Consider the following 13,772-nt stretch of genomic DNA (forward strand, 5'->3'; position numbering starts at 1 on the left):
AGAGAGAGAGAGACAGAGAGAGAGAGAGAGACAGAGAGACAGAGAGAGAGAGACAGAGAGAGAGAGATAGAGAGGTTAAAGCCCATAAAAGCATACCAAAGTCTTAAATACTTATTTGCTCTCCTCCATACCTCTGTCTGCTTCTCCCGAAGTCTCAGATGTCTCCGTCTGTCTGGACGGTGGTCTGATGTGTGGATGATGGTCACAGCAGAGGTCACAGCAGAGGCTCTGTAGGTCAGTATGAAACTGTGGTAGTAGAAGTCTTGTTGATGTGGAGTCCTCAACCTGTGTGATCTCTTATATACGGAACGGTCCTGCCAGGAGGGCTGAGCCGCAGGTGGAAACTACAGATGTTAACCATCTAGAATGACAGTACAGGTGAATGACTGAGCCGTGGTGACATTCCCTAGGTCATATTCATCATCATTCAGACACAGTTCTTTAGGAGGAAGTACAAACTCTATGAATTTCCCCTCTCATCAGTTGACAGTAATCTGACAGTCTTCCGACACAATAAGGTGTGGAACGTACACAAATACACTTTGTCAGAAACATACAGCCTACTCTCCTGTAGCTGGTACACAGAGCTGGATTCTGGTTTCTCTGTGTACGTTCCACACCTTACAGCGTCTTAAGAATGTCACATGACTGTCACATGATGAGAGGTGTCTTAAGAATGTCACATGACTGTCACATGATGAGAGGTGCCTCATGATAAACTCTAGAATGTCACATGACTGTCACATGATGAGAGGTGCCTCATGATGAACTCTAGAATGTCACATGACTGTCACCTGATGAAAGGTATAATCGATGTGAAATGGCTAGCTAGTTAGCGGTGGTTCGCGCTAATAGCGTTTCAATCGGTGACGTCACTCAGTCTGAGTCCTGAAGTAGTTGTTTTGTGGCGCAATGAGCAACGGTGCTCCGAGGGAGGTTGTTGTTGATGTGTGTAGAAGGGACCCTGTCATGATGAACTCTCTTATTTTTGTATTTTATTTTACCGTCTTTTAACCGCTCTAACCACTAGGCCTAACCACCGCTCTAACCACTAGGCCTAACCACCGCTCTAACCACTAGGCCTAACCACCGCTCTAACCACTAGGCCTAACCACCGCTCTAACCACTAGGCCTAACCACCGCTCTAACCACTAGGCCTAACCACCGCTCTAACCACTAGGCCTAACCACCGCTCTAACCACTAGGCCTAACCACCGCTCTAACCACTAGGCCTAAACCACCGCTCTAACCACTAGGCCTAACCACCGCTCTAACCACTAGGCCTAACCACCGCTCTAACCACTAGGCCTAACCACCACTAGGCCTCTAACCACTAGGCCTAACCACCGCTCTAACCACTAGGCCTAACCACCGCTCTAACCACTAGGCCTAACCACCGCTCTAACCACTAGGCCTAACCACCGCTCTAACCACTAGGCCTAACCACCTAGGCTAACCACCGCAACCACTCTAACCACTAGGCCTAACCACCGCTCTAACCACTAGGCCTAACCACCGCTCTAACCACTAGGCCTAACCACCGCTCTAACCACTAGGCCTAACCACCGCTCTAACCACTAGGCCTAACCACCGCTCTAACCACTAGGCCTAACCACCGCTCTAACCACTAGGCCTAACCACCGCTCTAACCACTAGGCCTAACCACCGCTCTAACCACTAGGCTACCATGCCGCCCCGACTAACTGTCACCTGATGAGAGGTGGTTCATGATGAACTCTACACCTGTACAGTCTTCCTTGATAATATGGAGTGTTTGTCTCAACTCTTCCTCCTTTAAAATCTCTCCCTATTTTTTAGAACGGCATTCATCTTGTGTTTATTCTACACATTACTGTCTTAAGTATGTCACATGACTCACCTGATGAGAGCGGAAATTCACAGTGTTTTGTTTATTTTCCAGGTAAGAGGGACATGTCATTCATTCATGGATGTGTCACCTTAACAATACCCCTTTTTCTAAGAACCAAGTATAGAAGAAGGAAGCAGAATAAATTGAGATGATAATAAATTGAGATGATGGGAAACACTATGAGTTGGTATTTATCAAAAACCCTTCCTGAGTTCACTTCACACAGACTCCCAGAGCATCACCGTGTGATAATGAAGTGATGAGGTGTGTTTAGATGATTGTCTGGCTCTGAAATCCACTGAACAGTAGATGGGGCTATAACAGGAGAAGCCAGAAGCCAGCTCTGTGTACCAGCTACAGGAGAGTAGGCTGTATGTTTCTGACAAAGTGTATTTGTGTACGTTCCACACCTTATTGTGTCGGAAGACTGTCAGATTACTGTCAACTGATGAGAGGGGAAATTCATAGAGTTTGTACTTCCTCCTAAAGAACTGTGTCTGAATGATGATGAATATGACCTAGGGAATGTCACCACGGCTCAGTCATTCACCTGTACTGTCATTCTAGATGGTTAACATCTGTAGTTTCCACCTGCGGCTCAGCCCTCCTGTCAGGACCATATATAAGAGATCACACAGGTTGAGGACTCCACATCAACAAGACTTCTACTACCACAGTTTCATACTGACCTACAGAGCCTCTGCTGTGACCTCTGCTGTGACCATCATCCACACATCAGACCACCGTCCAGACAGACGGAGACATCTGAGACTTCGGGAGAAGCAGACAGAGGTATGGAGGAGAGCAAATAAGTATTTAAGACTTTGGTATGCTTTTATGGGCTTTAACCTCTCTATCTCTCTGTCTATCTCTCTCTCTCTCTCTCTCTCTCTCTCTCTCTCTCTCTCTCTCTCTCTCTCTCTCTCTCTCTCTCTCTCTCTCTGTCTCTCTGTCTCTCTCTGTCTCTCTCTCTCTCTGTCTCTGTCTCTGTCTCTCTCTCTCTCTCTCTCTCTCTCTCTCTCTCTCTCTCTCTCTCTCTCTCTCTCTCTCTCTCTCTCTCTCTCTCTCTCTCTCTCTCTGTCTCTCTCTCTCTCTCTCTCTCTCTCTGTCTCTCTCTCTCTCTCTCTCTCTCTCTCTCTCTCTCTCTCTCTCTCTCTCTCTCTCTCTCTCTCTCTCTCTCTCTCTCTCTCTCTCTCTCTCTCTCTCTCTCTCTCTCTCTCTCTCTCTCTCTCTCTCTCTCTCTCTCTCTCTCTCTGTCTCTCTCTCTCTCTGTCTCTCTCTCTCTCTCTCTCTCTCTCTCTGTCTCTCTGTCTCTGTCTCTCTCTCTCTCTCTCTCTCTGTCTCTCTGTCTCTCTCTCTCTCTCTCTCTCCCTCTCTCTCTCTCTCTCTCTCTCTCTCTCTCTCTCTCTCTCTCTCTCTCTCTCTCCCTCTCTCTCTCTCTCTCTCTCTCTCTCTCTCTCTCTCTCTCTCTCTCTCTCTCTCTCTCTCTCTCTCTCCCTCTCTCTCTCTCTCTCCACTGTGACTGTGACTGACCCAAAATTAAGGAAAGCTTTGACTATGTACAGACTCAGTGAGCATAGCCTTGCTATTGAGAAAGGCCGCCGTAGGCAGACATGGCTCTCAAGAGAAGACAGGCTATGTGCTCACTGCCCACAAAATGAGGTGGAAACTGAGCTGCACTTCCTAACCTCCTGCCCAATGTATGACCATATTAGAGAGACATATTTCCCCCAGATCACACAGATCCACAAAGAATTTGAAAACAAATCCAATTTTGAAAAACTCCCATATCTTTTGGGTGAAATTCCACAGTGTGCCATCACAGCAGCAAGATTTGTGACCTGTTGCCACGAGAAAAGGGCAACCAGTGAAGAACAAACACCATTGTAAATACAACCCATATTTATGCTTATTCATTTTATCTTGTGTCATTTAACTATTTGTACATTGTATATATATATATATATATATATATATATATATATATATATATAATATGACATTTGTAATGTCTTTACTGTTTTTAAACTTCTGTATGTGTAATGTTTACTGTTATATTTTTTTGTTTTTCACTTTATATATTCACTTTGTATGTTGTCTACCTCACTTGCTTTGGCAATGTTAACACATGTTTCCCATGCCAATAAAGCCCTTGAATTGAAATTGAATTGAGAGAGAGAGAGAGAGAGAGAGAGAGAGAGAGCAAGGGAGAGAGAGAGAGGAGAGAGAGAGAGAGAGAGAGCAATAGAGAGAGAGAGAGAGAGCAAGAGAGAGAGAGAGCAAGAGAGAGAGAGCAAGAGAGAGAGAGAGAGAGAGAGAGAGAGAGAGAGAGAGAGAGAGAGAGAGAGAGAGAGAGAGAGAGAGAGAGAGAGAGAGAGAGAGAGAGAGAGAGGAGAGAGAGAGGAGAGAGAGAGGGGAGAGAGGGAGAGAGAGAAGCTGAGGGTTAAGAAGATAAACAGAAATACCTATGTTAGGATGCCTGTTTATGGCCTGGGCACAACTCAGAGACACACTCCTTTTGTCTCTCTGTTCTCCCTCTCTTTCCAGGTTATAAAAACAGCCTTCACCCAGTGGAGTTGACGCAGTCAGGACTGGCGTGTACAGCAGCCATCCCAGAGATGAGTGTGTCAACGTGTCAGCTGAAGGAACGTTACAACCAGCAGGGATTCCTCTCTGCCGTACCGGTCCTAGACAACACAGAGCTGAGGGAGGCCAGACAGGCCTTCAACCACCTGGAGAGAGAGTTCGGTGAGTGGAGGGGGATGAGGAGGAGGAGGGGGGGGTAGGGTTAGGGAATGTTAACTTCATCTGTCTATCTGTATTGAATTACATCTAACTCTGTCTATCTGTATTGAATTACATCTAACTATGTCTATCTGTATTGAATTACATCTAACTCTGTCTATCTGTATTGAATTACATCTAACTCTGTCTATCTGTATTGAATTACATCTAACTCTGTCTATCTGTATTGAATTACATCTAACTCTGTCTATCTGTATTGAATTACATCTAACTCTGTCTCTCTGTATTGAATTACATCTAACTCTGTCTATCTGTATTGAATTACATCTAACTCTGTCTCTCTGTATTGAATTACATCTAACTCGGTCTACCTGTATTGAATTACATCTAACTCTGTCTATCTGTATTGAATTACATCTAACTCTGTCTACCTGTATTGTACATATCTATCTCTGTCTATCTGTATTGAATTACATCTAACTCTGTCTATCTGTATTGAATTACATCTAACTCTGTCTATCTGTATTGAATTATATCTACCTCTGTCTGAATGATAACTATCTGTATCTACCTGTATTGAATAATATCTACCTCTGTCTGAATGATATCTATCTGTATTGAATGGTATCTATCTGTATTGAATGGTATCTACCTGTATTGAATTATATCTAACTATGTTTACCTGTATTGAATGATATCTACCTGTATTGAATGATATCTATATGTATCTACCTGTTTTGAATGATATCTACCGGTATCTACCTGTATTGAATGATATCTACCTGTTTTAAATTATATCTACCTGTATTGAATGGTATCTACCTGTATTGAATGGTAATTACCTGTATTGAATTATAACTATCTGTATTGAATTATATCTATATGTATCTACCTGTATTGAGTGATATCTACCTGTATTGAATGATATCTACCTGTATTGAATGATATCTACCTGTATTGAATGATACCTATCTGTATTGAATGATACCTATCTGTATTGAATGATATCTACCTGTATTGAATGATATCTACCTGTATTGAATGATATCTACCTGTATTGAATGATACCTATCTGTATTGAATGATATCTACCTTTGTCTACCTGTAATGAATGAAACCTACCTGTATTGAATTTGATCTATTGGTTTCTCCCTGTATTGAATTATATCTACATGTATTGAATGGTATCTACCTGTATTGAATGATATCTACCTGTATTGAATGATATCTAACTCTGTCTACCTGTATTGAATGATATCTACCTGTATTGAATGAAATCTACCTGTATTGAATGATATCTACCTGTTTTGAATTATATCTACCTGTATTGAATGGTATCTACCTGTATTGAATGGTATCTACCTGTATTGAATTATATCTATCTGTATTGAATGATATCTATATGTATCTACCTGTATTGAATGATATCTACCTGTGTCTATCTGTAATGAATGATATCTACCTGTATTGAATGATATCTACCTGTATTGAACGATATCTACCTGTATTGAATTATATCTACCTGTATTGAATGATACCTATCTGTATTGAATGATATCTACCTTTGTCTACCTGTATTGAAGGAAACCTACCTGTATTGAATTCAATCTATCTGTTTCTCCCTGTATTGAATTATATCTACCTGTATTGACTGATATCTACCTGTGTTTACCTGACTTCAGGTGAGGAGTATACCCAGTACAGTCTCCACAATGTGCACCTGCAGTACCCCTGGGTGATGGGCCTGGCCAAACACCCCCACATCCTACAGGTGGTACAGTCCATCCTGGGCTCTGATGTCATCCTGCTAGACTCACGCTTCATCTGCAAGTACCCAACAACCCCCACACCCCACCCCACAGCCACACAGGCAGGAAATGATGCCATCACTCTGACCAGTGAGGAGGAAGTGAGGTCATCAGAGAAGGACAAGCAGAGTGAGACTGGACTGCCCTTCGTGGCCTGGCACCAGGATATGAGGTGAGTACATCACTAATACTTCTACAGCTACATTAATATGACAATACTAATACTACTGTGAGTTACAAGTATCTCAAAAATAGTAAAATACTACTACAGTACTACTACCGCTACCAATACTGCTTGTAGTACTGTTACTACAACTACTACAGTAGTACTACAATATTACAACTACTACATCACTACTGCTACTACCGCTACTACTACTACAACTACAATACTACAGCTACTACTACCACAATATTACTACAATATTACTACTACTACACCAGTCCTACTACTACAGTACAACTACTACAACTACAATACTACAGCTACTACTACTACAACTACAATACTCCAGCTACTACTACTACAACTACAATACTACAGCTACTACTACCACAATATTACTACAATATTACTACTACCACAACACTACTACAATACTACTTTCACCTTTATTTAACCAGGTAGGCTAGTTGAGAACAAGTTCTCATTTGCAACTGTGACGACTACACCAGTCCTACCAGTCCTACTACTACAGTACAACTACTACAACTACAATACTACAGTACTACTACCACAATACTACTACAATATTACTACTACTACACCAGTCCTACCAGTCCTACTACTACAGTACAACTACTACAACTACAATAATACAGCTACTACTACCACAATACTACGACAATATTACTACTACTACACCAGTCCTACCAGTCCTACTACTACAGTACAACTACTACAACTACAATACTACAGCTACTACTACCACAATACTACTACAATATTACTACTACTACACCAGTCCTACCAGTCCTACTACTACAGTACAACTACTACAACTACAATACTACAGCTACTACTACCACAATACTACTACAATATTACTACTACTACACCAGTCCTACTACTACAGTACAACTACTACAACTACAATACTACAGCTACTACTACCACAATACTACTACAATATTACTACTACTACACCAGTCCCACTACTACAGTACAACTACTACAACTACAATACTACAGCTACTACTACCACAATACTACTACAATATTACTACTACTACAGTACGTTTTGAGTAATAACAAGTATTTACTCAGCAGCTGTCTGATTCCTCCAGATACTGGGGAATAGCTGGGGGTCCAGTCCTGTCGGTGTGGCTGGCTCTAGACGACTCACTGGCAGAAAACGGAGCCCTGAAGGTCATCCCAGGTACTGCAGCTCCCCTGACCACCTAAAACTCACCCAATCATTTTGTTTCCAGAAACGGCCAGTTCAGTTCTAATTGGTGCCACAACTAGATAAATAAATACTTAAATGTCTTCTCAAAATATGTATCTGCATTTAGCCAGGTACAGTTAATGGTCTGAAAGCCTCTTTCTGTCATTCTAGCATGAAATGACTGCAGTAAATGACTGTGATAAGATGTCCTTTCATAGACAAACAGAAGACTAGAGTCTGTGTGGTTAGTAAAAGTGTTCACTCTCCTCTCCTCTCCTCTCCTCTCCTCTCCTCTCCTCTCCTCTCCTCTCCTCTCCTCTCCTCTCCTCTCCTCTCCTCTCCTCTCCTCTCCTCTCCTCTCCTCTCCTCTCCTCTCCTCTCCTCTTCCCCCTCCTCCTCCAGGAAGCCACTGCTCTGGCATGCTGCCCCACCAACTCGCCTCCCGCCCCGGAAACATGCTGTCAGTCAACCAGGAGATCCCTGAGGAGCTGGTGCAAACGGATAGCGCTCTACTCTGCCCCCTGCTGGCTGGGCAGATGTCTGTAAGTCACACTGCCCCCCTACGGGGATTCTTGTCTTTTTAAGAACAACAAATGTCAGCAAACAGACATTCTGTATTACAGTGAGCTTCCCATCCCAATTCCTACTGGGCATTCTGTATTACAGTGAGCTTCCCATCCCAGGTCCTACTGGGCATTCTGTATTACAGTGAGCTTCCCATCCCAATTCCTACTGGACATTCTGTATTACAGGGAGCTTCCCATCCCAATTCCTACTGGACATTCTGTATTACAGGGAGCTTCCCATCCCAGGTCCTACTGGACATTCTGTATTACAGTGAGCTTCCCATCCCAATTCCTACTGGACATTCTGTATTACAGGGAGCTTCCCATCCCAGGTCCTACTAGACATTCTGTATTACAGGGAGCTTCCCATCCCAGGTCCTACTGGACATTCTGTATTACAGGGAGCTTCCCATCCCAATTCCTACTGGACATTCTGTATTACAGTGAGCTTCCCATCCCAATTCCTACTGGACATTCTGTATTACAGGGAGCTTCCCAACCCAGGTCCTACTGGACATTCTGTATTACAGGGAGCTTCCCATCCCAGGTCCTACTGGACATTCTGTATTACAGTGAGCTTCCCATCCAAGGTCCTACTGGGCATTCTGTATTACAGTGAGCTTCCCATCCCAAGTCCTACTGGACATTCTGTATTACAGGGAGCTTCCCATCCCAGGTCCTACTGGGCATTCTGTATTACAGTGAGCTTCCCATCCCAAGTCCTACTGGACATTCTGTATTACAGTGAGCTTCCCATCCCAAGTCCTACTGGACATTCTGTATTACAGGGAGCTTCCCATCCCAGGTCCTACTAGACATTCTGTATTACAGTGAGCTTCCCATCCCAAGTCCTACTGGGCATTCTGTATTACAGTGAGCTTCCCACCCCAGGTCCTACTGGACATTCTGTATTACAGGGAAATACACTCTATTCTCTATTCTTCTACAACCATATTGTGTTTCTCACCAATTGTCCTGTACAAACAATAAGAATCAAGGTGCCATTTTGGATTGTGATTTAATGTTGATGGTTATCAGATCCATGATGGGTTCCTGGTCCACGCCAGTGACCCCAACACATCCCAGAAGAGACGCTGTGGCTTCGTGATCCGATACGTCCCTACCTGTGCCTACCCTATACAGGTGAGAACTACTGTAGATATGTCTCTACCTGTGCCTACCCTATACAGGTGAGAACTACTGTAGATATGTCTCTACCTGTATCTACCCTATACAGGTGAGAACTACTGTAGATATGTCTCTACCTGTATCTACCCTATACAGGTGAGAACTACTGTAGATATGTCTCTACCTGTATCTACCCTTTACAGGTGAGAACTACTGTAGATATGTCTCTACCTGTATCTACCCTTTACAGGTGAGAACTACTGTAGATATGTCTCTACCTGTATCTACCCTATACAGGTGAGAACTACTGTAGATATGTCTCTACCTGTATCTACCCTTTACAGGTGAGAACTACTGTAGATATGTCTATGTCTACAGGTGAGAACTACTGTAGATATGTCTCTACCTGTATCTACCCTTTACAGGTGAGAACTACTGTAGATATGTCTCTACCTGTATCTACCCTTACAGGTGAGAACTACTGTAGATATGTCTCTACCTGTATCTACCCTATACAGGTGAGAACAGTAGTGAGAACTACTGTAGATATGTCTCTACCTGTATCTACCCTATACAGGTGAGAACTACTGTAGATATGTCTCTACCTGTATCTACCCTTACAGGTGAGAACTACTGTAGATATGTCTCTACCTGTATCTACCCTATACAGGTGAGAACTACTGTAGATATGTCTCTACCTGTATCTACCCTTTACAGGTGAGAACTACTGTAGATATGTCTCTACCTGTATCTACCCTTTACAGGTGAGAACTACTGTAGATATGTCTCTACCTGTATCTACCCTTTACAGGTGAGAACTACTGTAGATATGTCTCTACCTGTATCTACCCTTTACAGGTGAGAACTACTGTAGATATGTCTCTACCTGTATCTACCCTATACAGGTGAGAACTACTGTAGATATGTCTCTACCTGTATCTACCCTTTACAGGTGAGAACTACTGTAGATATGTCTCTACCTGTATCTACCCTTTACAGGTGAGAACTAATGTAGATATGTCTCTACCTGTATCTACCCTTTACAGGTGAGAACTACTGTAGATATGTCTCTACCTGTATCTACCCTTTACAGGTGAGAACTACTGTAGATATGTCTCTACCTGTGTCTACCCTTTACAGGTGAGAACTACTGTAGATATGTCTCTACCTGTGTCTACCCTTTACAGGTGAGAACTACTGTAGATATGTCTCTACCTGTATCTACCCTTTACAGGTGAGAACTACTGTAGATATGTCTCTACCTGTGTCTACCCTTTACAGGTGAGAACTACTGTAGATATGTCTCTACCTGTGTCTACCCTTTACAGGTGAGAACTACTGTAGATATGTCTCTACCTGTATCTACCCTATACAGGTGAGAACTACTGTAGATATGTCTCTACCTGTGTCTACCCTTTACAGGTGAGAACTACTGTAGATATGTCTCTACCTGTATCTACCCTTTACAGGTGAGAACTACTGTAGATATGTCTCTACCTGTATCTACCCTTTACAGGTGAGAACTACTGTAGATATGTCTCTACCTGTATCTACCCTATACAGGTGAGAACTACTGTAGATATGTCTCTACCTGTATCTACCCTATACAGGTGAGAACTACTGTAGATATGTCTCTACCTGTATCTACCCTATACAGGTGAGAACTACTGTAGATATGTCTCTACCTGTATCTACCCTATACAGGTGAGAACTACTGTAGATATGTCTCTACCTGTGTCTACCCTATGTTTCTCTCTCTCTCTCTCTCTGCAGGACCCAGACCGTCCCAGGCGTTTCCATGCTACAGTGATGGCCAGTGGATCAGACCAGTTCAGTCACTTCTCCACCTTGCTGTGATGAGCCTTACAGAACAACTACAACCATATCCATAGAGATCCCATTACCATATTACTGTCTGATACTTAGAGGAACCTAATGATACTGTATTCACCTTGATGACTTACTGCTGTGTTCACCTTGATGACTTACTGCTGTGTTCACCTTGATGACTTACTGCTGTGTTCACCTTGATGACTTACTGCTGTGTTCACCTTGATGACTTACTGCTGTGTTCACCTTGATGACTTACTGCTGTGTTCACCTTGATGACTTACTGCTGTGTTCACCTTGATGACTTACTGCTGTGTTCACCTTGATGACTTACTGCTGTGTTCACCTTGATGACTTACTGCTGTGTTCACCTTGATGACTTACTGCTGTGTTCACCTTGATGACTTACTGCTGTGTTCACCTTGATGACTTACTGCTGTGTTCACCTTGATGACTTACTGCTGTGTTCACCTTGATGACTTACTGCTGTGTTCACCTTGATGACTTACTGCTGTGTTCACCTTGATGATATCGGATGAACGGTTTAAAAATCACTTTTTGTATATAGCCCCCCATATTAGGAGACCAAAAGTACTGGGACAAATTCACTTCTATGTATTACAGTAGTCAAAAGTTTAGTATTTGGTCCCATGTTCATAGCATTAACTATATCAATCTTGTGACTCCACAAACTTGCTGGATGCATTTGTTGTTTGTTTTGGTTGAGTTTCAGATTATTTCGTGCCCAATAGACATGTTAAATAATGGAGATTAGAATCGACTATGTTTCTAAACACTTCTACATTAACGTGGATTTGATCATGATTACGGATAATCCTGACTGAATCTTGATTAATGATGAGTAAGAACCTTACAGACAAAAACATCATACTCTCCAAAAATGCTAACCTCCCCTGTTATTGTAATGGTGAGAGGTTAGCATGTCTTGGGGGTATGATATAAAATGCTAACCTCCCCTGTTATTGTAATGGTGAGAGGTTAGCATGTCTTGGGGGTATGATATACAATGCTAACCTCCCCTGTTATTGTAATGGTGAGAGGTTAGCATGTCTTGGGTGTATGATATAAAATGCTAACCTCACCTGTTATTGTAATGGTGAGAGGTTAGCATGTCTTGGGTGTATGATATAAAATGCTAACCTCCCATGTTATTGTAATGGTGAGAGGTTAGCATGTCTTGGGGGTATGATATAAAATGCTAACCTCCCCTGTTATTGTAATGGTGAGAGGTTAGCATGTCTTGGGGGTATGATATACAATGCTAACCTCCCCTGTTATTGTAATGGTGAGAGGTTAGCATGTCTTGGGTGTATGATATAAAATGCTAACCTCCCATGTTATTGTAATGGTGAGAGGTTAGCATGTCTTGGGGTATGATATAAAATGCTAACCTCCCTGTTATTGTAATGGTGAGAGGTTAGCATGTCTTGGGGGTATGATATAAAATGCTAACCTCCCCTGTTATTGTAATGGTGAGAGGTTAGCATGTCTTGGGGGTATGAAATAAAATGCTAACCTCTGTTTTCGGTGTATGATGTGTGCATTTAACTTTTTTAACTTTTTTAAAACTTTTTTTTACTTTAGGACCTGGGAGCTTCCCATCCCAGGTCCTACTGGACATTCTGTATTACAGGGTGCTTCCCATCCCAGGTCCTACTAGACATTCTGTATTACAGGGAGCTTCCCATCCCAGGTCCTACTAGGCATTCTGTATGACAGGGAGCTTCCCATCCCAGGTCCTACTAGACATTCTGTATTACAGGGAGCTTCCCATCCCAGGTCCTACTGGGCATTCTGTATTACAGTGAGCTTCCCATCCCAGGTCCTACTGGACATTCTGTATTACAGTGAGCTTCCCATCCCAGGTCCTACTGGGCATTATGTATTACAGTGAGCTTCCCATCCCAAGTCCTACTGGACATTCTGTATTACAGGGAGCTTCCCATCCCAGGTCCTACTGGACATTCTGTATTACAGTGAGCTTCCCATCCCAAGTCCTACTGGACATTCTGTATTACAGTGAGCTTCCCATCCCAAGTCCTACTGGATATTCTGTATTACAGGGAGCTTCCCATCCCAGGTCCTACTAGACATTCTGTATTACAGGGAGCTTCCCATCCCAGGTCCTACTGGGCATTCTGTATTACAGTGAGCTTCCCATCCCAGGTCCTACTGGACATTCTGTATTACAGTGAGCTTCCCATCCCAGGTCCTACTGGGCATTCTGTATTACAGTGAGCTTCCCATCCCAGGTCCTACTGGACATTCTGTATTACAGGGAGCTTCCCAACCCAGGTCCTACTAGACATGCTGTATTACAGTGAGATTCCCATCCCAAGTCCAGAACGGCCCTTAGGGCAGGAGTCAATCTCCTGTTTCTGTAGAGTGAACCAGAACGGCCCGTAGGGCAGGAGTC

General features: G+C 43.0%; 1 protein-coding gene across 1 annotated transcript; it reads left to right on the forward strand.

The window, feature by feature from the left end:
* Window positions 1-776: 776 nt before the first annotated feature.
* On the forward strand, window positions 777-11,362 carry LOC124011567 (phytanoyl-CoA dioxygenase domain-containing protein 1-like). The gene is made up of 7 exons (XM_046325024.1): window positions 777-804; window positions 4,418-4,618; window positions 6,298-6,595; window positions 7,711-7,802; window positions 8,214-8,353; window positions 9,416-9,520; window positions 11,279-11,362. The coding sequence occupies exons 1-7, from the start codon at window positions 777-779 to the stop codon at window positions 11,360-11,362; spliced, it is 948 nt and encodes a 315-aa protein (XP_046180980.1).
* The last annotated feature ends 2,410 nt before the right edge of the window (window positions 11,363-13,772 follow it).

Source organism: Oncorhynchus gorbuscha, linkage group LG23, assembly GCF_021184085.1.
Source record: "Oncorhynchus gorbuscha isolate QuinsamMale2020 ecotype Even-year linkage group LG23, OgorEven_v1.0, whole genome shotgun sequence".
Lineage (NCBI taxonomy): Eukaryota > Metazoa > Chordata > Actinopteri > Salmoniformes > Salmonidae > Oncorhynchus > Oncorhynchus gorbuscha.